We start from the raw sequence: 27,466 nt of genomic DNA on the forward strand, positions 1-27,466 counted from the left end.
ACAAAACAAAACAAATGAATTTAAATAAAAACAATTAAGGTCTTGAAACTAGATTGAGACACAGAAACCTTCTTTACGACCGGGGCCACCAGACAGAGGATGGAGGATGAAAGAGCCATCTTAGCTGATATTGTACTACAGTGGTGCAAATGTCTAACAAATTAGTGATTGATCAAATTCTGTAGAAAGCCCATAAAAAAAAGAGACCGTATCAAGTTCTAACATTGCGTTTGAGTGTGCTGCCATCTGCTGATTGATGGAGGTGTGCAAAGGGTTTACAGGTGGCCAGTCATGTATTAGCAAAGTTAATAAAAAAACATAAGAAAAATATAAAATATAATAAAATGGAATAGTGGTGGAAGAAGTATTCAGAGTAAAAGTAAAAGTAAAAATAAAAATACCACGCTATAAAGAAACTCCATTTCACGTCCTGCATTAAAAAAATTACTCGATTCAGAGTAAAAGTACTTCTTATGCAGAACGGTCCTTGTCAGTGTTACCTTATATTATTGTTTTATTGTATTATTATTAATGATGCGTGAACATGTAAGCAGTAATTAAATATACTCACATACTGTTGGGTAGTTTAATATACAGTTTAACAATACATCATAGTTTATAATCTGATCATATGTTAAGTATGTAAAGTACAAGTACCTCAAATTTGTACCTAAATACAGTATTGTAGTGAAAATACTTGCTTCCAATCTTGAATATGCTATTTATTATTATACTCTATCTGTTTATATTCTAATTTGTGTATAATGAAAAAGATATAATATTCTAGAAACACTAACTCATGACATTAGGGTCACATTTTTTCCAAATCTGACTTTTTTTTTTTTTTTAATCTAAACCAAGTTACTCATAAACCTGAGTATGGTTTTATGTGATTTATTTTTTTTAAAGAATGACCTTGAGAGATTGCAATTTTGAAATAGACTTCAGTCCATATAACTGTGGGGATGCTGAAAACATTGGAGCTCAAACATTTTGTCAGCTTTGTCTTCTTTGTTACTTTATTGATGGAACCATACGTTTATGGATGAATGCATAAAAGACACTACTTTCGGTTTAATCTAAGGCTGCGACTAACAAGTGTTTTCTTTCCAGATTTTCTCAATTCATCGATTCATTGCTTGGTCTATTAAATATCAGAAGAAAGTGAAATATGCCCATCACAATTTCCTAATGGATAAGGGGACGTCTTCACAGTGCTTGTTTTGTCCAACCTACAGTCCAAAGCCCAGAAATATTCAGTTTACAATGATAAAAAAACGGGAAAAGCAGCAAATCCTCTCATTGGAGAGGCTGGAACCAGAGAATGTTCTACCTTTTTTTTTTAGAAAAAATTATGTAAACAAGATTATCGATCGTTGCCGATTTTTATTCTGTTGATCAATTAATAGATTCATTAATTTGTTGTTTCAGTTCTAGTTTAAGCAGATTCAGAGATCTGTCTCTTGGGGTGCCTTAAATCTTGAGATTAAGAAGGAACCTAACTGGTGCTCAGCGTGGTCACCAACACCAGGATATTATGTCTCTGAACAAGCCATTTTTCATATGTTAACGTGATACGTGATTCTTCCTATAACATGTAATTTAATAATAACAGTAACAGCTCGTTTATGATCTAGGTTCTTATACTCGTGCGACTGCTTGATTGGTAACATCATATCTGTACAGTCTTTTTATTTCCTCTTTTTTCCGTATACCTATACATGCCAACCCACTCCCATCAGGAGTATGTAAATATGGCAGAGGAGAACAGTTCGAACTAACCTGTCAAACCTAACCCGTGTTAAGTCTAACCAGTTAATGTTTTATAATGTATTTATTCTATCTCCAAAAGAAGCGAACACACACACACAACCTTTTGCGTTACATGTCCCACTTCCACAGAGTGGGAGTGCTATGGGGTAATTTATTTACAGAGGCGTCTTGCACAAGATATTTTCACGACAACGACAACAGAAACTTTTTTGACATACAGAATATTACATGACTAAACATTGTGTAGGTACATTAACTCTAATAAGCATGTTCATAGTATATTTACATTGAAAATGCCCCCCCCCTCTCTGTCTCTCTCTCTGTACTACCTTCAGGGTGTTGCAATAATAGACGACCTGGGAGGAAAAATACATTTTACAGCACTGTTATCAGCAGTGAGGCCCGCACCTTTTGCATTATGTGACCGCTCTGCACTGTAGACGAACAACACTGTGCTCGAAATGAGAAGTGGTGGAAAGTACATCTCCATACGTTCTGTATTTAAGTGCAGTTTTGAGGTACTTGTACTTTACTTACGTATTTCCATTTTATATTTTACACTTCTATTCTACTACATTTCCTAGAGAGATTATGCACTTTTTATTCCACTATATTTATTTGACAACTAAAGCTACTAATTACTTCACAGATTAAGATGTCATGTACTAAATATAATGTATTAACCTTATAAAATACAAAACATTGTTTAAGATTAAACCAGTGGTTCCCAAACTATTGGGTTTATGACCTCTTATGAACAAGCAGTGGTGCTTTGTCATGTCACATGTGTATGAGTTGTTAGCCATTTCACCAAAGTGTTATTTCCCCTCTAGACTTCTCAGATCGTTTCAGTTTGATAATTGTTTGAGGACCACAGAAGTAAAATTGTCTGTAACAAACGATTGTTTTCATAACCAATTGATCTGCTCATTATTTCCTCGATTAACTGATTAATCCATAGGCCTATAAAAAAGTAGTAAAAAATGGCTGTTATAATTTCCAACAGCCCAAATAGATGTATTCAATTGTTTTAGTCAACCAACAGTCCAAACCCAAAGATAAGCAAATCTTCACATTTTATAAACAACTCTAACCAAACCTGTTTGGCAATTTTGCTTAGAAAAGTAAAACTATTGATAAATTATCAAAATAGGTTATGATTAATTTTCTGTCCATCTATTAACTGATGAAATGACTAATTATTGAAAATGTAAAATTATCCAATATATCGTAAAAAAGCAAAGATAAAAGTAAAAAAAAAAAAAAAAATACAAATTAGCAGAACTTTGCTTTTCTTCTTTCTTCTCCCATTAATCATCTCAGGACCCTTCTGCTTGATCTTGTGACCCTTTGAAGGGACCCGACCCCTTGGCTGGAAACCGGTCATTTAAAAACATCCGCTATATAAAAAAAAAGTAGCTAAAACGAGCTCCTATTCGACTCCCTACCACAGTAAACTGCATTAATATATTGGTGCTTATACTTAAGTAAGGGATCTGAATGTCACTGTATTTCCTCCAGGTTTTAATGATTAAGTTCTGCTTGGGCTCCCTTCTCCTTATCTTTACTTCAAAAAGTCCAAATTTGTCACAACTTCAACACTTTTTCTTTTTTGTGCCGTCTCACTAACCCACAATCTTATATTCTCGCTACGCCGAAGAAGAAGTAGCGTTAAAGCAGTCCAGCCAGCAGTGTCCAGATCACGTGATTGCAAACCTTCTTTCATTTCCAAGATACTTCCCTGTTTCTACAGAAAGTGACGGATAGCTGCGGGGCAAGCCTTAACATGTCCACCATGCCTGTGCTGTGCAGTGCACTGCAGAGACTTTTGTGATATCCTATACTGAGGGAGAATATAAGGGAAATCTTTTGGAGATAGCACACACATACCAGTGTATGGACCTGTACTTTACAGACCTTTTAGTCAGTTCATGGTCACATGACATGGTGGTTATTTTGACTTGTCAGTGTTTCTGTTCATATAATCTGTGAAATTATATTATTGTTATGACTGTGCTGTACATTCTGGAAAACAACCAATGTGTCTAAATATCTTATCAACACCATCAGCCCACTAGGACACAAGATCAGCAGCTGATGCTCCTGTGAGCTGTTGTTGTCCTGTCAGCTGTTGTTGAACCTTACTCCGCCACTGGAAAAAAAGAAGGAAAAAAAAAAAAGGCAATACATCCTTATGGTGGGATTACCTACGTTTGAGTTCTTAAAATTCATCTTCTATCTATCAAACAGCAACATCTGTCATGATGAAATTTAGCTTCATGTGACACACTGCAGCTGGATAAGTTATTATTTTCACTTTCTATACAAAGTTATCTTTGACCTCATTCAATACTTCATAAGATTTTCTGTTTAATTATTCTTATAATATTGTAAAAAAAAAAAAAAAAAAATCACTTCATCATGACTTATTGTAAATTCCAGGCTCAGTTGCTTTTATATGTGGATAAAACCACGAATGCTCACTTCATCTGCCCACATGTTCATCTTTATGTTGATTAAAACTAAACACACCAGCTGTCAGGCACAAACAATATGTGATGTGTTCACAAAGTGTACAAAAAGTTACACCTTTTATGTAACACTACTGATTAATGGTGCCCATAACAATATTGTAAACAGAGCGGTCTACCTAAGATTAGGAGGAACTTGGCTGCGACTGTTGGGGATTCCTCGGCCATAAAGTTACGTCACCACCAGTATTTATATCAATAGTTCAAACCTGTCCCTTCATGTCAAACCACAACTTCGAGCTTTATAAGCGCAGACGGAGAAGAAAAACCGAGCCTTTAAAGCTTTCTTTCCCGGCGAAAGCAGAAGCATTATGACAATGGCCGGCCACGGTGAGTATCTAAGAAGATTTGATCGAACTTTAACTGGTTTTAATCAAGCTTCATCTGTTAGTTAGCTCATGGATCTAATGGTCAATCTATCTTATCCAGACGTTATCTTTTGCCCACAGATCTTGCTGCTGTTGTTGAACACTGCGCCACCGAGCTATGTCAAATTGGAGACCGACTTTACTGGAGGTACAAACTGCTGGAAATGCTGATCAAGAACTACAAGACTGTAACTAACATCAAATGAGACATGACGTCCAAGTACATCAAGATGAATTGGATATTGCTAAACTGGAAGGCGTTCAGAGACAAAGCCTGACCAACCACTGGTGGCAAAATGGTGGCTCTTGAGAGGGATGTACATAAGCCTGTGGAAACACCTTGATTGGAGTTGCTGGATGGGAACTGTCACTGCACTCCTGTCATACACCTGAGTGGAGCCCAGATGGGTGGGATGCTGCTGATCCACCGACTCCGACCCGTGGGTGACTGGACCAAAGAGGAACATGTGAATGGAACTTATCGACCAAAAGATGCTGATTGTCAAATGTACTTTGTACATTCTACAGTATAAGTGGATTTTTATATATTTTATGCTGTCTAGGGCTGTCACATTCATGTTAACTGGAGACTTGAAGATCTGGAAGAATTGTGATTCCGGTATTTATTTACTCAAAAAACTTTTTAAAATGTTTTTGTAATGGGAAAGATTTCACGAGTTGCTAATAAAAGATGCAGACTTAATGAGTCTAGTTTCTGCTAATGTGTTCAATAGTGGTTGTGAAAGTAAACAGCTCCATAAATGAATAGTTGCATGATGAATAAATAAGGAACTGACACCACTCTCCTGTCTGTATAGTAAATTTAGCTGGTTGGCTTTGCTTAGCATACAGACTGGAAATGGGGAAACAGTGAGCCAAAGATACACTTCTAAAGCTCACTAAATAACACATTATATATAGTTTGTTTAATCAGTGGAAAAACTATAGTGGAAAAACAACAATTCACCTTTATTTGGGGGGGCTTATGTGTCTATTTCTTGTTTAGGACCAGTAACTTCCAGGATTCTTTTTTCCACCTTTGAAAAGACTGAGGCTAGCCGTTTCACCGTTTCCATTCTTTCTGCCAAGCTAAGCTAAGCTGCTCCTGGCTGTAGCTTCAAATTTAGTGTACAGGCATGGAACTGGTATCAATCTTCTCGTCTAACTTTTGGCAAAAAAGTGAATAAGCGTATTTCCCCAAATGTCAAACTACTCCTTTAATCTGTTGATTACTTCTTCAACTAATCATTTACTTTATAAAATGTAAGAAAATAGTTACAATAGTATAGTTATAGCCATCACAATTTTTTCCTCAAGTTGCTTTTGTCTGACAGGCAAATCTAAAAATCTTTACTTTACAGTGATATGAAAAAGTTGGGCTTCAACCATTTTCATAATCAGTTATTATGGCAATTATTTTCTCAATTATTCAATTCATTATGAGGTTTCTAAAACATCTTGGTTGTCTTGTCCAACCTAGAATCCAAAATCGAATGATATATATTTTACAGTAATGTTAACAAAAGGGAAAAGCATCAAATTCTCACATTTAAGAACCTGTAACCATCAAATGTTTGGTATTTTTTTATAATTATAATGACTTAAACTATCAGAATAGTTGCAGATTCATTTACTTTGAATCGACTAATCAATTGCTAATCGCTCCAGCAAATCCAATTTATAAGTGGAAACCAGAACCTTTGGCATTTTTGCTTGATAAATGACATACATAGTTAATTATCATATGTTAAGTATGTCATTATCATACTAACATATGGTAGTTAATTTTCTGTCAATTGACTAATCCTCTAATCGTTTCAGCACTAGACTAATCTGATGAAACTACATCAGACTAAGTACCTTGACATCATTTATGAGATAAATTTATGAGCGTATTTAACAAGCTTAATGGGAGAAAGTGTATATATGAAATACAAAAAGAGACAACAGCAAAACAGTGCTAAGTTCAGGCACTTAAAGGATCCTTACTTTATTTTGTGTGGTAATACAAAAGCATACAGAACTATAGAGGACAGGAGAGAAGATCCCTTTCATTTAATTCCATTAAATCGTACACATAAAATGACTAATATTTACGTACAAGCCTTTTCTCTGTAGCTACATCCACAAGTACCCCAGCCCTCCACCATTAGCATGCATGGTCTCTTTGCTGTAAACAGATCTCAACAGTTCTTCAGACCTACAGGTATTTTTTAGTTAGAAAAAAAAAAAAAAAAAAGACAGAATTTTAAGTATGCCATGAAACAATAGGTGATAGGTGTAGCTTGTAACTTGATACACAGATCACACCCATTGGACATGAATGATGCTTACAATCATGAGTTCATATTGAAACGGAAGCTTTGTCAGACCTGCACTAAAAGCAAGTTTGGAGATAGTTTTTGTTCCAATGGACTGCATGTTGTTAGACCATTTCACCATCTGAGGGCCAAGTAGCCCTCCCATCATCTGCATGTATGAAACAATACAACATGCCCACATGAGCCTATTAGATAGAAATAACATCAAAGTATGATGCAACATAAAAACTGAGAGGTACATTATACTGCAAGAAGTAAAATTAAAGACAACGTTCACCCAAATTACAAAATACATTTTCTCACTTACCTCTTGTTATCTAGTGGTATAATCCACAGAACATACTGTTGATAGTTTTCATAGGGGACGATTTCTGTCCCAGCAAGGAGCTCCAAGCTAAAACTGTTTACAGTAAAGTTTGTGGATAAGTCATAGTGAAACTCCTGCATGAGATACTGCTTCTGAATTTTTTTTACTGCTGATGAGCATCTTAAAAGGAAATCCCTTTTACCCTCATTGCATTGGATAGAAGCAAATGTCGCAGAGGCAGGTGTCTCAAAACCTAAATATAACCAAAACTACCTGCAACAATGGTACCACTAGTGTTACCTGAGAAAATATATTTTTAATTATATATATATATATATATATATATATATATATATATATATATATATATATATATATATATATATATATATATATATATATATATATATATATAAATAAAATATTATATTATATAATAAAATATAGTATAATATATATATATATATATACAAATAATTTGGGTGAATTGACCCTTTAACATCTTCTAAACTGAAATTAGCCCGTTTGGCTCACAATTCCAAGCCCTGCTAAGGATCATATTGTTAATCTTGTGTAGGCTGTTCACAGAAATCCAAATCACAACAGATTCAGTCATTGTCTTTCCCATGTCTTTACAGCTCAGTTGACACGTCAAAATAAGAAGCTTTTTTTTTTAAAATATATGTCCAGACAAATGATTTGAAAATATTTATCATCAATAGAGAGCTCAATACCTGTGGACAAAATAAGTGAGATCTTTTTTTTTTTTTTTTTTTTTTTAAAAACCATGGATGCTAAGGATCATACTTTTCAACCCCATTTTCACAAGCGGGTTACTCAACCCGAGAAAAATCCCTATAAATACTATCCTACCTACAGGGCTATTGACTGTGCAAAATAGTTGATAAATGGCAGGCTAGTCCAAGCATCGATAGCATAAGTAGAAATGAAAGACGAGTCTGATTTTATGAACACAGACTGGACCCTTGCAAAAACAGCTAACTAATAAGATTAAAAAGTTTTTTTGATTTAAGGTTTAATTCTTCATTTAGGTCAGTCTATAAGGGCCAAATTACCCAGCAGACTCTTAAAAATGCAGGAACTGAACTGAAGGGTTACTTTGGGGCCTCTCTTTCCTCCTCAAAATGTAATGAGGAAGAAAGGAGAATTGGAAATTTAACAAGAAGACAGAGGCAATCAGTAATAACATTAAGGTAATGTGTTCTAACAGTAACCCTAAGCCTGAACTCCCAACACAAGTGGGAATGAATAGGTGGAAGCAGGAGACCTGCATGAGTGCAAAGAGCATCCATAGCCGTGTGATTTGCTGTCCTTTATCCTTGCATAAGCATGGGGAAGAGTACGGAGACCAGGATTTGATTCTGACTAGGTCTAGCAGTAATGGAGAGATGATGTGTCCTTAGAGTAGAAGGGGAAAATGACCCCAGTGGAAATCTTCATATTCACCATGACTACTGCTGTCACCTGCTTTGTTCTCTGATGCCATCTAACATCTAACAGAAGCCCACCTGTTTGTAGTGTCGTTGTTGAGAAGTATGTCCAACCTCGCTGTGGCAGATCACTTACCTTTACTGTGTGAGAGCGGCCAGTCAGTTTTCTTTTAGAGATCTTTCCAACCAACAAAATGTTACTTGGTGAAGCCCACCACCAATCGGATTGCACTGGATTAATATGGACTACCAACAAATGTCATCCAGAATAGATGTAGAAACAGGCTCCCCAACCAAAATAGATTGTCTCATTAAAGTGAAGTCTGTCTCATTAAGTGAAGTCCTTCAACCTGTTAAATAATACAGACCGTAGCCAGATCTTCCAGTCCAACCAATCAAGTGTTTTCATTTAGTAAATGCGGCCACCACAGCCCACATAAGTTCATTGGTGTTGGGCTTTGCGCTCTCTTTCTCCGGCTCCAGCTCTAGCAGAGTGTGGACTCTCTTCATGCCTAGGTCGTACTGGTCGTCTTGGAGTGGGGCAAAGGCATTCTCGAGAACGTCGGATGAGTGGGCCAGAAGGATTAGAGCCAGGACCCGCTTGTCCATGCGGTGGGGATCGTTGACCCACTTCTCCAAAACAGAGTCCTGGACCTTCTTGACGAGACGCTTTAGGGCAACGACAGGAATATCGTTGTTGATTTTACACTTCAGTTTTTGAACAAACATAAGGTAACTTGTTAACAGGGACAAAATCATTGTATAATATGTTGCTTTTGGTTCAAATACATTTTTATGAAGGTAGTCAGTGTTGACAATCATGAGACCCAACAACAACTTTTTCTTGACATATGTTGAGTCCTCAATGGCTTACCCATCCCCACCTACAGAATTTAATTTCACTTCTCTATACCGCTCTCCGTGCTGACAGGAGGTGTTATGGAAACAAAATTTCTTAGAAGAAACATTTGTGTAAACATGCAGCAATGAGACAGGACTCACTCAAGATAAAATGGCATAACTGTATTGCATAGCAGGAAAGCAACACCGTTACAGCTGGCTAATAAATGTAGATTCTTTAATTTAAATTTTTTTTTAAACAAAATTTACAGTAAACTGAGGACACTATCTTCTAAATAAGACTCTTCTAATAATAATCCTCAGTAATTAGGGGTTTGCAATATTATTATGTTTCTTTAAGCATGAAAGGCCCCTATAAAAAGAAAATAATTTAATTTCCTCCCCGTTCCTTTAAAACTGTACATCAGGGCTGCACCTAACGCTTATATTCATTATTGATTAATCTCCCTGTTTGTTTGTCTGTTGTTCTATAAAGTGTGAGAAAATTATGATAAATGTCCGTAATAATTTCCTACAGGCTAAAGTGAAATCTTCAAATTTCTTGTTTTGTCCCTCCAACACTTCCAAACCCAAAGATATTCATTTTACTGTGATGGAAGACAAAGGAAAGCTTAACATCCTCACATTTGAGAAGCCGGAACCAGCAAATGTTGCCGTTTTTGCTTAATAAATTATTACACAAAATTTTACGATTATCAAAATGTTTGCTGTTTAACTTTCTGTTGATTGACTAATTAATTCATCGGATAATTATTGCTGCTCTGTACTGTACCTTATAAGAGATTACATTTTCAGACCCATTAAAAAATTCCCCAAATTCCTCTATTCTGACCCACTGAGCACCTCAGAGAAGAGCAGTACCATTTTAAAGTCCAACGTAAATCCCACCTAAGTCCTCCCTTTTTACAGTCAAAAGTAACATCAAAGACAGTGGCTTGTTAGCTGTGGCACTGATTATAAGTGAACACTTTACCTGTTTAATGGTGCTGTTGGTGAGCGGATGTGTGGTCATGTCAAAAAGCAGGAAATTCTGTTTCTCCGTGGTGAGGACGCCTTTCTCAACCAGGTTTTTTGCCAGACGTTCTCTCACATTTCTCAGCTGGTAGTGCAGCTTCAAGGGATTCCAGGTCTCTCCTAAAAGGCAACAGGAGATCCGTTTTCAGACATTAAACACTTACTTTTACATTGTTTATTCTGCTGCTTCCAAGTTATTATTAATTTTGAGTGAGCGTTGTTGATAAGAATGCCCATAAACTACGATATTATCATATCACATTTATATTTTCAGGTCAAGGAATGTTGTTTTAATGCTATATGTTATTAGTAAGCTTTTAATCAAAAACAAATCATTTATTATTATTATTATTATTATTATTATTATTATTAATATTAATTTTATGTTATTATTAAATCATTTTCTCGATAAGTCGATCAGTGGGTTGGTCTATAAAAAATTAGAAAATTATGAAAAACCCAAGGTACAAATCTTCAAATGTCTTTTTTTTTTTTTTTTTCCCTCAGACAGTTCCATCCCAAAGATCTTCAGTTTACTGTCTTGTATGACAAGAAAAGCAGCAAATCCTCAAATTTGAGGAGCTGGAACCAGTAAATATTTGACATATTTACTTGAAAAAACGACTAGAGTGATTATTTGACTATCAAAAAGTTGCCAGTTAATTTTCTGTCCATCAACTATTCGACTAATAAGTGCAGCCACAAGCTATGAAAGGGAAACAATGAGTAGATTACTGCAAGCTTTGGTTAGCAAACTCTGCAAGGTTTTGCATCTCACCACTCAGCAGCTCTATCCAGCTCTGGACAGTCTCTGGAGGCTGGGTTTCTTTAATGTGCTTCAAGGCCTCATCCAGTAGCACATCTCCTGTCGGGGCATCTGACTTGCAGATCACCTTGGCAAACAAAGGGCAACTTATTTGAACTAGGATGACTATATTGTTTGCACCTAGACTCACATCCTGTGTGAACAGGAATCACTTAACACTCTCCGGTGCAGTATGGACTTTTCAGCTACAAGGTTTAGCCAAGGGTCAATTGCATCCTTTTGCTCAAGAGATGAAAACCCCAGGGTGTCATGGGCTGCATTAGATTCAACTTGCCCTGATTCGGGCAGGGTCAACTGAACACAAGTTCCTTGCTTCTTTTTCCTCTGAACACCTGCATAGGTGCAAGAAGTACTCAGATTGTTTACTTAAGAAAAGCAACAATTCCACAGTACAGAAGCACTCTGTTACAAGTGAAGGTCATGCATTCCAAATTTTACTTAAGTACAAAAGTAGTAGTGTCAACATATGCGTAAATTACGAAAAGTAGAAATACCAGTTTCAGAATAATATTTATTTTATTACTGGATTATAAATTAATGATGCATTACATCACTTTACTGTTGCAGCTGGTAATGTATATATAACATATAAAGTGGTGGGTAGCTTGTAAATTTGCCCCCTGGGGAATCACTAAAGTGTTATCTTATATATAACAGTATATTATAATTTATATATTGTAATGGATTACAAGTATAAAGTAGCATAACATGGTACTACTACATGGTAAAGTCGAAATTGTTCGTAAGTAAATGTACTGACTCGTTACCTGACCGCATGGGCACGGTGCTCACCTTCCTTGAGAGCAGGCTTTTCCTCCTCACCCCGCAGGCCTCCAGCTGTAGCCTCCCCCTGAGGGCCAGCTCGACCAGCATACACCCGCGGAGCCCGGAAGAAATACAGTCGTTCCAAAAAGACGTGTAGCCCTGGCGAAGAGAGAGGGGAGACGAAGAAGAAGAAGAAGAAGAAGAAGAAGAAGAGGAAAAAAAAGGGGGGGAAAAAAAAGTATGAGCCAAGGTGCAGGGCTTGTTAACTTCGCTGACGTGTAGTTCGTCGGACTATGTGCTGTTTGAGTTGTCGAACGCGAGTCACGTCGCTGCTGGCAAGTTGTCCAGGAAACTGCCCAGGTAACGCCGGATACCAGCGCTATGTAGCCAGGTAAACTGGGTTGTTACGGTCGGATAACCACTTTCCGTCTCCTTACGAGCAAAACCCAAATATGCAGCGACACACTGTCGGTTGTTGGCAAGGAGCATTTGTGACACGGTTAAATACAAGCTGCTTGGCAAACATTGGCTAACTAGCTAAACATTAAACGTTTAAAGTAGTTGACTTCCACGTCTGCTGCAAACAAACCCCGAGAATAATAAACTAATCCTGGAATAAAAAAAGTAGCTTCGCGTTTGGCGCGACGTAAACACGATTTTAGCCAATGTTGAACGACTAAGTTAGAAGATCAAAGACTTAAACCAGCCCACACCTCTCGATCCTTGAGGCCCAGCAGCAACACTTCCTCCATCAATGTGAGCCGGGTTTCCTTCGAGTCCCCCTTGTCGTCGTCCTCCTCCTCCCCGCGGCGCGCCTCGTCCTCCTCCCCGCCGGACTCCCTCTCCTTGTCGGCGGCGGCGCTGCGAATGGCCTCGGTCCTCCGCTGGACGAGGCCCGAGGTCCTCTGCGTGATCGAAGACATAGCTAGTGCAACAAAACGACCAGATGCGGAGAAAAGCGGCTACCTCGACCACCGGGGAAAGCCAGGCAGCATGTAACCTGGATTTAAAAGGTGAGAACGGTTAAACGGTGGACCGAGCGAATAAAGACGACTGTTAACGTTAAGCCCAGCTCGGGATTCGTGCTCCGACTCAGCCCACTTCCTGATCCAACATGGTGGCGGTGACAGTGACGTCGGATTTGGTCTGAACTGGACCCTGAACGCATCTTCCTCTGTTGCCATCACGGGTCATTGGAAACACTGCAAAACAAGAAGTTCAACACATATCAGTTATATTAGCATTTTCCACATTTTGGAAATATTCTGCTTTGAGTGTAGATAGATAGATGGATAGAAAGAAAGAAAGAAAGAAAGAAAGGATAATTTCTTAATCCCAAAGGGAAATTGCAGCGTTGCAACAGCCACTTCACATAAATCACAAAAACTATGAGGGAGGTAACAAACAATGCAATTAAAGCCTGAATTATACAATAACTAAATAGACTAGATAAACTATAAGATTAGAAAATAATTATTAATATTAGAAAAACATAGAGCTTAAAGATAAAGGCATACCCGTATTACGTGCCGAATATAGTGTATACGCTGTACATTGGTGATAATATAATATACAATACATTGTACATTACTGCAAGTCGAGTAGATACAATTATATAAATCACCGAATCAAAAAAATGATGTATGCAAATGTCTTGCGGTCAGTCAAGAAAGTGAAACTGAAAACAGGGTGGCTTCTACAACAGGAGAATAATTCAAAGCAGAGACCTCAAAATCCACCATGAACTACTTCGAGAAAAAACACAATCCGATGCTTTTTGAACGGCCCTCGCAGTCCCCTGACCTGGACCTCACTGGGAATCCGTGAGTGGATCTCACGCATACTGTGTGTGTGCAGGACTCTTGGCTGGGGAAGAGAGCTGTGATTTCAGCGGAAGTGAGGGGTTACTGAGCCCTGACTCAGTAGGACGCCTTTCTCACATTCGACAGTTACTGTTTACTCTTTTCAGATTTTTAAATTCATTAAATAAAAAGCAACAGTGCATTGAAATTTGTAAATTTTGAAACTATTATATAAATATAATACTGTATCTCATGTCCTTTGTGACCGTGTTAAGAAAAGTGCTATGGAAATAAGTTATTATTATTATTTTTAATGTATCTATAATGTTACCAACAAGCTACAATCAAGTAACTGTAACTCGTTAATTGACTTTTTACCAGTCGCCAATAACTTCCCTCATTACCACTGATCATAAAACCATCGTGTAAACAGTAAGACCATAGCCTACTTTTACAACATAGCATGTAAAACGCGTTGTCTATACATTTATTTAACAGCTTCATATTTAGAAAAATGCAACAGATAGGCAGCATGAACTGTTAACGTCTCTCAAATGCAAATAACCACGAAGGACGTTATGCAGTGTAGACTGTCAGCACTAGGTGGCAGCCTGTGTGTATGAAACAGATGACTAGTCTGCTAGTATTCTTCCTCCTCTCTTTCCTCCTCTGTTCCTGGAAATGAATGCTTGTCATTGCTCTTCACGAATCCGGGGGAAATTGAAAGGGCGTTTAATTTTTTTTTTTTTTATTGTCCTTTGACATGGAAACTTTGTCATCTCTTTTTTAATCATATAAAGGATATGACTGAGATGGTGTATATTAATGATCCACAGCAGCTAAAATAGCTGTTAAAATACCAGCTCTTTAGTGCTGATAATCAGTATCACTTTACACCATATCAGTGTTATTCCGTAACTTGTAATGTTACTTGTGGTGTGCTGTGCAGAAACGGTACTGTGCAAAGGTTTTAGGCACTACAGATGTTTAGGTTCTTATCCCTCATGCAGTAACGTCGGGGAGGTGTCTGATCAGACTAATTCTGTAGCGAGACAAGGACCCCAAACATACAGCCGGAGTCATAAAGAATTATATTCAGAGACAAGAGGAACAAGCAGTCCTACAGCAGACGATCTGGCCCCCACAGAGCCGTGATCTCAACATCAGTCTGGGATTACATGAAGAAGACACTGAGACAGCCTAAATCCACAGAAGAACTGTGGGAAGTTCTCCAAGATGCTTGGAACAACCTGCTTGCCAAGTACCATTATAAAACTGGATACTAATGGAGAACTGGTGCTGTTTTAAAGGCAAAGGGTGCTCACACCAAATAATAGTTTTTTTTTCAGTTTATTGCACCTTGTATGATGTTGAATGATAAATAAAAACTATTCATGGCATTATTTTTAAAAGCATCCTCACTTTACAGCCTTCCCCCCCCCCAAAGGATGCATAGTGTTGGCTTTAGCTACTGTATGTCAGTTGTTAAAGTACCACTTCATCGTTGGCAGAGGTCCATTGTTGATGATGATGATGTAGCAAATAAACTCTCAAATGTCCTCCACTTGACCTTAGCCCCCTTCCACCTCCTCCTCCTCCTCCTCCTCCTCCTCCTTTCCAGACCTCCCCTCATCTAGTTGTGAGACTAGCTGTGAGGCAGGACTAGTGGCAAGTTTTAGGCAAAACCCAGGTACACAGGCCTGGATTGTCAGTCTGTCTTTATAGGCCTTTTTGCCTCATTACAGCAGGAAAAGCACAGGTGTTACTAATAATATTAATGAGCCAGCATGAACCAAAACCAGGCCCTAGAACTGGAGCGACTAAATGGAATGCAGCTATTATTGAAGCTATTAGTTACATATGGGCTTTTCCTTCTATTATGTCAAATGTCTTCTGTTAAAGAGGCCTTTCTACACACCACAAGAAACACAAGTTTCAGCTATGCATGTACCGTGTTCCACTAAATAAACACATCCCATTTTTGTATACTTTGCTTGTGGTTTACCTCCAAAACTATAACATGGGAAAAGCAGTTGCAGAGTCATTGGTCATTTTGTTGCTAAAGGATATAGAATATTTTTTTAAAAACAAAACAAAAAACAAAACAAAACATTAAGCCATATAGATATAGTCCGGATAAAGCTTTTAAAAGAACAATAACACACATGAAAGGAGGTTTTAAAAAAAAAAAAAAAGGTCCCATTAAACTGGTTGTACAAATGGGTATAATCTAGTCATGATGCTTGGAATACCAGTGGTCAGTGTGGTTTTGTCTTGCATGGCTGTGAACATTACGGAAGTCATTATACTGAAGGTGCTTCTTTCCTGCAGAAACCTGAGACCACATACCATATGTTGTATGATCACTAGTTTAAGATCGATTCATGACTTATATGTCCTGTGCTTGCAAATTAAACGTTTTTCTTTCCTATCATTGCAGGTCACATGTAATGAATCTAAGAATACCTCTTCCAGCAAGGAATTCTAACTGAACAGGGCAAACATAACAAAGGTAATTTGTTCAATGATATTTGTGCACCATAACATTGTCTCTCACTGTTGAACATTACCCTGCTTTTGAATGGGGCCAGTATGTCTCACAAAGTGAATTCAATTTTTGCATTCAATTCTGGATAACCTGTCTCACAAAGCTGGTTATCAGCTATGAACCCAGGATTTTGTGAAGCCAGATGTGACCGTGTTAACTCGAAGGAAAAGAGGTTTGTAGTTAACAGCTGATCTCATTCAGCAACAGCAGATGAAGAAAGAGAAGATTTAATCTGAGATAAGATGAAAACGCTGTTTCCTGTGGGGGAAATGAGGACACTACAGAAGCGAACAGTGACTCTGTGAGGTTAAAGATGCAGCAATCGACGAAGAATAATTATAAAGGTTCGTATATTGACGCTTTTTAATATATTGAGTAGCTGAGAGTGCAATTACGAAATGAATGAATCCCTAACATTAGTGTTTCCTCATGCAAAAATATTATTTTGTAATTTTATATTGAAAAGCACATAAGAAATACTGAACAACTGTAAAACAGTTTTATGCTGCTAATGGAGTATTGCAGAGAGTGAAAATAAAAAGGCTTGAACCAACTGATACTTAATTGATGATGGAAAGAGTAGAATACCAAAAGGTCAAGCTCATTTCCAGTGGGAGGAGACATTTTTCTTTATTTCTTTTAATTAATTGAAAGGTAGTCTCTAAAAGTATTTTCCTCTCGTCAAGGCACCTCATGTTCCCCTGGGCTTAATAGAATTCAAGTACAGACCACAGCAATCTGTAAATACTACATTGGCTGAATTTTAAACAGCACTCAACATTAGATTATACAGGTTTTTTTTTTTTTATTACTGAGATAAATTTCCAGCCACCTGCTATTTAGTAGAAGTCCTAAGAAAAAAAAACAGTTCCTGGTCAGTTTGGCCAGTAGCATCTTTGAATTCAATTGGTGGCAGAAGGGTTTAGTTTGAACTTGAGCCTCAGCAGAGAGAGGTACTTAACCCAATAAACCTTTGGGCTTTGTGAGGCTCCTGGAAGATCTCTGTTCAAAGTCAGCCAAAGTCTTGTCTTTGCCGTTGTGGTATAAATGATATATAGAACATGGCTTTGATGCCTTATTCAGGTATTTCTTGGTCTGAGAGCTAGCAGCTGCATATCTTGGAATGTGCTCAAGCAAACCTCACTTGAAATATTTTTCACTTTTTTCTAGTGCGTTATTTAATTGTTTACAATATTCGGCTTTACACTGGTTCCACTTAGCTTGTGGATACCTACAATAAGCATTGGTGGGACGTAACCACCAACTCCTGTACTATACAGTACTTAAGTAAAATTTGGATGTATTTGAACTTTATTTGTGTGTATACATTTTCTGCTACCTCTACTCCACTGAGTCCAGTATTGTTCTTTTTACGCCACTGTAAATATTTGACAACATTAGGTCCTACTTGTTTTTTCAGTCTTAGATTAATAATACAAATGATAATCAACAACTAAATCATGGTAGGGATCAATAAAGTCTTATCAATATTCACCCAAATAAATTAAGATTTGCCTGATCTTCACCAAATTCATCATTAAATTGATGTATAGGGTAAAGCATCAGTTATTATAATCAAATAATATAATATATGTTATTCTGAATTGAGTCACTAAGCATAATGAGCACTTTTACTTTCGATATTTTGATACTTTGGTATATTTTGATGTTAATACTAATGCTAATAGTATTTTTACTTAAGTAAATTGTGAACGCATGACCTTTACTTGTTACAGAGAATCTCTACACTGTGGTGTTACTGGCTTGATTAAAGTTCCACACTGTAAAAATACACAATTAAAAGTCCTGCATTCAAATGTTACTTAACTATAACATTAGCAACATGTACTGAAAATAAGAAAAGTGAAGGTACCCAGTGTAGACAAACCTACATAAACTGTGGGTTTTGTATTATTTTCAATCACTGATCAATCATTGTGTCATTTTACTGCTGTAGTTGGTCAAGGTGGAGATCATTTTAAGTGCTTTCTATACTGTTGTCTATGACAACAAACTGTTTTATAAGCTCATCTTATAAAATATGAATGTTACAAAATATAAAAAATAGTTAACATTTGAAAGTAACTAGTTACTAAAGCTGTCAAATAAATGTAGTGGAGTAAAAAGTATATTTTCCTCTGCTGTAGTGTAGTGGAGTAAAGATATAAGGTAACATAAAATGAAAATACTCAAGAATAAGTAGCTGAGATTTTTAAGCAATTTCAGTACTTAGTTACATTCCACCGCTGATGAGCAAACACATTAGTTTCTCCTCCCTGACTGTATTGTATTGTGCATGTATGAACTCACTGCTTTCATCTTACAAACTGATTAAATAATCAGTACTTTGTACATCTTTGATCAACTCTGCCAAGAAAGTCGTAACACATCTGAACACTGTCTGCTTTTCTGAGGTTACAGAGCCCTTGAATATGGCCCAAAAAAATTCCCATCCCAGACAGTTGGAAATATGCTCCGTGTAAACAACCATCTCTGCTGCCATCACAGCGAGGACGGTCGACCAACACTCTTACCATGTACGTAGCATATTTGCACACAGTCCAAGACGACAAGATGCACAAGCGTTAGAGCATTAGGCCTGGAAAAAGTCCACCAGCAAATGTCGTCACACTAAAGTCTGTATGGATGTAAACAAAACTTTCTTTGGAAAAGAGGTTTTTAATATTTGGAGCAGAATTTCTCTCGTCAAACTAAGACAAAAGAATACACGTTAGTAGATTCCAATTAAATGTTATAAAAGGCATGAAAACAAGCAGAAACAGTCTTGATATTTTAAATATGTAAACATTACACTAGACATAAAATTTTCCTGACATATCAGCTCATCATCTGCTAACCCACTGACACTATTAATAAACCTTGGGTTCCTGTGAAGCCTGCCAGAGATCTATGGTTTCAAATGGCCCAAACAAAACATCTGTACTTTTCACTTTGTACATTTTTTCTCACTGATCCTGCAGTTCTGGTCTTGACAAGGAGCCTAAATCACTCCCCAGAGCTTTAAAGGAGGCCACACTCAGGCCCATATTGGAACCATTTCCTGTCTCTGGAGTGGGCAAAGGGTTGACCCTTAGTGCCCCCATCTATATAAATGCAGAAGAACACATGCACACTTTCAAGACAACACTCCCACGGAGAGAACTAGGGGAGTCACTTACCATTGCATGCTGTAAGTGAATTATAAAATCTCTCAATTGTCCGCTACACGGCATCTCAATGGATAATAATGGCTGAGAAAAATATAATTATATTTAATAGCTTGTGATATTCAAAAGCCCCAGTGAATACTAGAAGGCTGAGAAATTGCAGAGCCACAATTTTGGGATCATATGTAGAGGGTGCGAAAAATGAAGATCCTATCAATTTTCTTGCAGCTTGTTACAATAATAAGAAACAACATAGGAAAAGAGGCTGAACTATATGGAAATGATTGGAAAATAACAGATCACATCTGCACATTTTTCAATGACTGATATTGTTTCTGTGTTTTGGTCTGGTGTGAACTTGAACAGTTGGTGAAACAGAAGCCCGGTGCAATTCATAGTGGTTATAATAGCGGCACGTCCAAGGACACGCAGGCTCCAAGGCCAGGTGGGCTAAATAAGGCTATGGGCCATACACACGGCCAACAGTAAGAATATTAAAACAAGAAAGAGAGTGAAAGGTGAAGAATAATGAGGTGAGAGAAAGAAAGCAGCAAAGTAATGCATGTTTGAACATCTGCTCCAACTAGGCACAATTATGGGAAGTGCTTTGCCTTCGTCCCATTCACAGTGAAATGAACAATAAACATAACAATGAGGCAATACATCCACAGGGTATAATGCAATTAATCAAAGAGTAATTTTACTTCAAAGCGGGGACTTGAATACATATCCTGGAAGCCTTATATCTAGGACACAGATCAGTCTTCCATCATGCATTTGACCGAATAAGCTGTTGCCTCAGAAGCAGGCAAATATTAAATAAGGAAACACTTGAAAGAAGAATTTCAACATGCTGGATTGATTTTTTTTTTTTTTTTTTTTTTAACACTTCTCGATTTCAGCAATTAAAGCTAAATGTAAATCTGGAGTTGGCTTGAATAAAATTGCAGGTTAATTGGCTATAGTTTGTTTAAAGCAGCTTCAATCAACATTTTTATAATAAAAATGTATCAAATGACAATGTGAAGACAGTGTGATAGGATATATATATGTGTGTGTGTGTGTGTTTGTGTGTGTGTATACATATATATGTATGGTGGCCAGAAACATGACTGGATGTGTAAATACTGTTTGCTATGTCAGGTTAAAAGATGATGATGTGTTGTGTTCAAAACTTGTTTCTGTTTCCCCAAAAGTGGCCAAAAAAATCAGTTATTGCAGGTTTGAGTTTAATTGTTAAAGCTAGATTGTACATGCTGTTAAACAGCGGCCGCTTAACAGAAAGACAAGCGGAGAAGAGTCATAAAATCAGCAAGGTTACCCAGTAATGTGTGTTGTAGAGCAATATTTATCTACACTTTGCTAACATTAGCTAACATAAGTTACAGGGCATAGCAGATCAAATAAGGCTGTAGCAGCAAAAAAAAAAAAAAATAGTGCATTGTGTTGCGAACAAATGAATTCAATTTTTTACTTCTACGAGTAAGAATGTGTTATTTATTCTTTTAAAAGTAACATAGTCTTGTTTTAAAATTTTTTAAAAAATGTGCAAGTGTGTTTCTGATGCTAGATTAGTGTGTATGATCCCTTATTTTGTAATGTACAAGCTAAGTTATTTTATTTTTTTTACCCAAAAATTTAAAAAAAAAGCTTTTCTATTTAACATCTAAATTTGTGTGATACTCCCTTTCCTCTGCTGGCCCACCAATCCCCCACACCCACCCACCCCCGGAGATTTCGGCAGGAAGCCCTTAACAATGGAACCACCAGAGGTTCTGAAACCCAGCTGTACGAAACTCTACACACACACACACACACACACACACACACACACACACACACACACACACACACACACACACACACACACACACACACACACACACACACACACACACACACACACTCACACTCACTTAGTAGAGACGCACATATGTGACCATGTTTACAATTGCACACAAACCCACATCTACAGTATGCGCTCAAACAGTCAACATGCAGCCGTCCATGACCTGGAACATTAAATAGAGCCTTCCACTGTTTGCACGATAAAACCACTGACTTGACAGCCGACCAGCACTGTTCAGTCAGGAGACTCCTGATTGGCTTAGAGAGACCGGGTACAGCTGATGAGCCAGCAGCACAGCTGACCTCATGCTTAACATTTGGTTTATTTGCTCAGCAGGAATGATGGAGCTGTCAAGGCACCTCTGCTCGGTTTAAGGCAAAAACAACCAGTAGTGAAAAATGACTATGTACATTTACTCAAATATTGTACTAAAGTAGAATTTTGAGGTAGTCGTGCTTTATTTGAGTGCTTCCATTTTATGCCATTTTGTACTTCTAATCCACTACATTTCAGAGGGAAATATTGTACGTTTTACTCCAGTACACTTATCTGACATATTATTTGACTATAGCTACAAGTTACTTTCCAGATTAAGATTGTACATGTAAATCATTTTATAAAATATCACATGCTGTTACAGATTAAACTACCAAGAGTATATAATGTAGTTCAATTAGCTCCAGTGTGACCACATTAATGCATCAATAACAAATAGATCTTTTAGTTTTGGACTGACAAAACAAGACATTAAAAAAAAAAAGGTTTGGACATTTTATAGACTAAACAATTAATTGATCAATCTAGAGATCAATCAGCCGATTAATTGATAATGAAAATAATTGTGTATACAACAATATGACAATCAGTGGGCCCATTTGTCTACATAAACAAAATTTTTTTTTGATACTTTATATACAGTTTCCTTATAATACCGCTGTGCTTTTACTTATAAGAGAGTACTTTAACACTTTAATTACTTTAATTAAATAAAATATCTGAATACTTCTTCCACCACTGAAAACAATATAAAAGTGCCTCAAGTGTTAAAAATACCCAGGTTAACTGCAAATTTAGCCCGTGCAAGCTAATAATCCTGACCAGATGACTTCTTGTGCCGTTCACTAGTTGTGGTCAGAGGCCAACCGATGTTCACCCCAAAACACGGGATCTGTGGTTGAAAAAGTCAAGTCACATTGAACATGATGAGGGGGCATGGAGACCTTATGATCTTAATCATCTTCTGGTTTCACAAGGGGGAGGTAGCATACAGAAGGGTCAAGTACACATGAGCACACACATGCATGATATTCCCACTGAGTACTGCAACATATACCTTAGGAGATGTGACCCCCCATTTCTGCCCTTCTCCTCCCCTGGATTCATATTCACCACAGGAGACCTGTCAAAATGACCAAAACTAAATCTGTCAAAAATTAACTTCCTCACAGTTATGATACGGGAAATCATAAACAAACTGCTCACAAATTTAAAGCCCTTTGGCCAGATCTTTGACTGTTGTACACTGTCACTTTTGGCCAACATAACGTTTTACTCAGACAGTAACAAAATCTCCGGTTCACTCTAATTTACTGTAGCATACGGTACAGAGTTCTCGATGTGTCTGTGTGTGTGTGTGTGTGTGTGTGTGTGTGTGTGTGTGTGTGTGTGTGTGTGTGTGTGTGTGTGTGTGTGTGTGTGTGTGTGTGTGTGTGTGTTATGAATATTTCGCTGACAGTGTTCAGCTTTACCACCTGTGACAGCCAAATGGTAAACAACTTTCTTCCCTGTAATTTGGAGAAGGTCTGGGTTGGATGGACAGGACTGTGTTGGCAAAATAAAATGTAATAGAAGTCGGGAACATACCCTTTACAGTTAAAACATTCGCTATAATATTACACCGAAACCATATGAGGGAAAATTCCACAAACTCACTGCATGTTACTCTGTGATATTGTGAGTGAGACTGCATTTTTTGGTAATGCTTTATTTTATAGTTCTGGTATTTTCCTGCAAATTTCCTGGAAACTTTCGTCACAAAAGGTTAGCTGGTATTTTGCTAATTACTTATGCAACTGGTAGGCCTTGCTACCAGTTGCATAAATTACCAGCTGAACTGTTCCCAGATTGAGTTGAATTTGAATTGAATTAAAATTTAGTAGGTACACATAGTATTTATGGTCAATCCTCTATCTATTTACACTTAGCGCACTTGATGATTAAAAGTATTCCTGAATTTCAACCTACTCTTTCAAGCCAGCATAGGTGATTAAACAGGCATGGGCAACGAAAGGCCTTGGTGTTACTAGTAACAATAACAATGGTGCCGTCTTTTTTGATTGTCCCAGTAAGCCATGACAGTGCGACAGCTGTCTAGCATGTACGATACCAGTCTTAATTTTGCTATTAGATTAATCTAATGCAAGTTAGACAAAAGCAAAAACTGACTTATTTTAAGCCAAAAAAGTTAGCCACCTGACCGTCAGGCTAACCCAAAACTAAAATCCATTTTTCCATGTAACAGTCAGTAGCCCCTGCTGACCAGTGGGACGAAATGACAACATTGAGCAAAACGTGGCTCATAATTTGTGGTTTTCTAACAATGTTTTGAAGCAAGCAATGGGGAGGCAAAGAGTTTCTAAAGCTCGCAGCACAGGAGAGACTACCCTGAGCCGGACTGGTGAGTTAGCAGCATCTTGGCTCTGCTACAGATCATCAGGAAGTGTTTTTGTATTGTTACATTCTCGCTGAATTTTTCGCGGCACAATTTCCTTGTAATTGTTGGATTCTGCCACAAGGCAAACATTTTCTGCTGGAGTGAAGGGAGCTGAGCGGTTTGAGGTGAGTTTTTTTTAGTTTGAAAAAATCCTTAATTTACCCAGAACCTATGGCAAATTGGTCTCCCTTATGATGGACATGAACTACACAGCTTTGTGCAACAGATGACTTTAGACATCTATTGGAGGTATGGCTACTAGTTTGATCCAAGCCATAGTCAAAATCTTTGTGAAACTGGCCCCAGGACCCTGAAGCTGAAGCAGTTCAATGTAAGCCGTCCTTAATTTCATTATCTACACCTGTGCTTTCTCTACTATGTCATGACAAAATTGTTTTTGCTAAGGCTGTTGTGCAGCGAATGACATGTTACATTTCGCCCTCGTACTGAAATCTCTCTGTGGTCTCTGAAATACAGACAGAGCTTTGTGGCCATTTCGTCGATCATGGCAAGTTCAGGAAGGTGGTGGATGGACTACAGCGACCTACCGTAACACCACTGTCTACTTCTTGAAATGTCAGTGACTGAAGGGTTTATAAGGTCAGTGTTTTTAAAGTTCAAAAACAATTGGATCGTGCACACCTCTCTGTCGTGTTAAAGTTTGAATCTAAATTTTAGGAATCAACCTCAGTGGTCCCCAGCGTTGCCCCCCCCCCCAGCCCTCATGGCTTCTCCCGTGTCTACAATGCTGTCATTTCAGGTGTCACACCAAGAAACGACTGCACTCTGAGCCGAATATGGTATCCTCTAATCACACTGGCTGTGGGGCATGCCAAAAATGTGATGTCACATGCTGGAAATAACTGTGCATGTGTGTGCAAATGTGCACATGCCTATTGATGTATGTGTAAGCACATCTGTCTACTGGAACAAAAGAGAAAAGTCATTATAGCAGTACAAATTCCTCAATAGCTGATTCTCACAGTATCAAAAGCTTCAGGCAAAAACTTTATGACGGGAAAATTGGTGTGAAACTGCCTTGAGGGAATGACTGCAGTCCCGTTTTGGCACTTATCATTCTTTAAACAGTCCATTCCACTGAGTGAAGCCCCACCAAATTTCCTGTGCACTGACACCATGGTCTGGGGACAAACTTCGAATGAAATCACATTCCTGTCATTGTTAGGCGGTCATAGTCATGCATAGCAAGACCCAGAAACATAATGGCTTCTAACTTTTGACTCTCCCTCCGCAACAATGCGACTTAGTGTTTTCAGAGGACACAGGAAGAAACAGGAATAACAGTACGCAGCCATGCTAGCAGCTTTGTGAGGCTGAACCTAGGCAAAGTCCTGCTTTGAGCTAAATGTTAATGTCTGCATCATATGACAAAGCTAACATTTTGATGTTAAGCACATATAATGCTAACCGTGTTCACCAGCTCAGTTAAGCACGTCAGCACGCTAACATTTTTTCTAATTGGCACCAAAAACAAAGTACATCTGAGGCTTTTGGACAAATGAAAGTTTTTACCAGGTGACAGCGCTAGGTGAAATGTCAGGGGATCACCCAAGTTTTTAGGATTCATCCAGAGAGATGAATCAATATCTTAATTTCTAATCTATTCTATCTAAATTTCACTCAAAGGCAGTAGGATTTAGTATCTGGCGACGATTAATGTCTGTACCAAATTATGTGCCGATCTACCCAGTAAGTGAGATATTTTATCCGAGGGGTGAAAAAGTCCTATGGGCACCATGGATATCTGTACCAAATTTTTACGTCAATCCATCAAATAGTTTTGGAGCCATTTCACTGAAAAATAAACCCGTGAACCTCATGGCACCACAATCAGGGGATCACCAAAGTCATTAGTATACGTCACCTTGGAACCATGAATGTCTGTACAAAATTTTGTGCCAATCCATCCAACAGTTGCTGAGATAAATCAGTCTGGACCGATATGGTGGAATTTTTTGTGGCTGACTATAGTCAGCAGAGATAAAGGTTTCACCACCGCAGTAATAAAGGGCAGAGGTGCTCAGTGTGTCTGTGGTAGACTGAGAGACTCAGTGTTGTCAGAGTCAAAGGGTCAAGACCCTGTGCTGGCCCCCACAACGGAGAAGTGAAGCTGCTGGGAGATAGAGCCCCAGAGGGAGAAGACTGAAGAGACCTCTAATTGCTGCCCACATCTGCCAAAATGTTGTTTTCAGCTGTGCAAAGGGGTGGATTGGAGGGTGACTTTGATGATAGCGTGTTGATTATACTCACATGCTCCCATGAATGTATCAGAAAATAACTTTAGATTGGTGTATAAATGCCAAAAGGTTGTGGCCGTTTGGTGGAAAATAAAGTTTTACAAGTCAGGCGTGGGTGATGACTTTTTTGAAGTTTAGTGTATCATGTGCCCTAATGTGCTCAGACAAAGCAATGTCCAATACCCAGGAAACAAAGTACAGATCCACTTATCACATTGGTTTCCATCTGTTATTTATTGATGACTGTCCAAATAGTTGTTATAGACGCTTTTTCCAGTAGAAAATAATAAATAGAAGAAAGGGTAGTGAGGGGGGGTTAAACTCAAGAGATCTCCATTTGCTCTCTTTGCTCTGGTTAATGTAACAAGTCAAAACCTGTTCTCATCAAAGAGGAATCAGTGAGGATGGGTCTGCTTTCTTTCAATCTGAGCTCACACAGGACTTACTTTTTTCCCTAAAGTTCATCCCCGGTAGTATTGCTAAAATCAAATCTGCAAGCAACCACCCGTGCTGCTACCACCAAGGGAGCTCCGCAGAAATGCCTTGTAACTATGAGAAAGCAGTCTTTTTTTTTTTACACATTCATTGCATTCGCTGTTTAATGGTGATTAAAAAACAGAGAGTATACAAGAGTATAGAGCCAACATGTCCTTATATAGCAACAAGCTTCTGTGTTAGTCTACTCAAGAATACAGTTCCGGGCTGCAGAGACAAACATAGCAAGCAGAATTGGCTGCCGTACTCTGTTTTGGTTCAGTTAATAGTGTTATTAAAAAGAAACTTCTTTTAGTATCTTTACATTTTTACAGCCGAATGCTCAGCCAACAGAAACTGTGGTTGACTGCACATTTCAACAATTTTGTTAAATACTGACTACTCAGTGGGTCGATAACAGGTTTGATTTCTTAAAAA

General features: G+C 37.9%; 1 protein-coding gene and 1 long non-coding RNA gene across 3 annotated transcripts; one reads left to right on the plus strand and one right to left on the minus strand.

Annotated features, from left to right (window-relative positions):
* Positions 1-7,760: 7,760 nt before the first annotated feature.
* LOC120806749 (Golgi phosphoprotein 3-like) lies at positions 7,761-13,168 on the minus strand. Its single transcript, XM_040158145.1, has 5 exons — positions 12,931-13,168; positions 12,245-12,376; positions 11,405-11,519; positions 10,586-10,746; positions 7,761-9,420 (listed from the first exon to the last, which is right to left on the minus strand). The coding sequence occupies exons 1-5, from the start codon at positions 13,138-13,140 to the stop codon at positions 9,157-9,159; spliced, it is 882 nt and encodes a 293-aa protein (XP_040014079.1). The 5' UTR covers positions 13,141-13,168; the 3' UTR covers positions 7,761-9,156.
* Positions 12,458-26,592, plus strand: LOC120806750. Of its 2 annotated transcripts, none has more exons than XR_005709732.1 (4): positions 12,458-12,608; positions 16,460-16,531; positions 24,774-24,896; positions 25,057-26,592. It is a non-coding gene; the product is annotated as an uncharacterized LOC120806750 (long non-coding RNA). The 2 variants fall into 2 exon arrangements; XR_005709731.1 differs by having other exon boundaries at positions 12,458-12,577.
* Positions 26,593-27,466: the final 874 nt, after the last annotated feature.

This window comes from Xiphias gladius, chromosome 20 (genome assembly GCF_016859285.1).
Source record: "Xiphias gladius isolate SHS-SW01 ecotype Sanya breed wild chromosome 20, ASM1685928v1, whole genome shotgun sequence".
NCBI lineage: Eukaryota > Metazoa > Chordata > Actinopteri > Istiophoriformes > Xiphiidae > Xiphias > Xiphias gladius.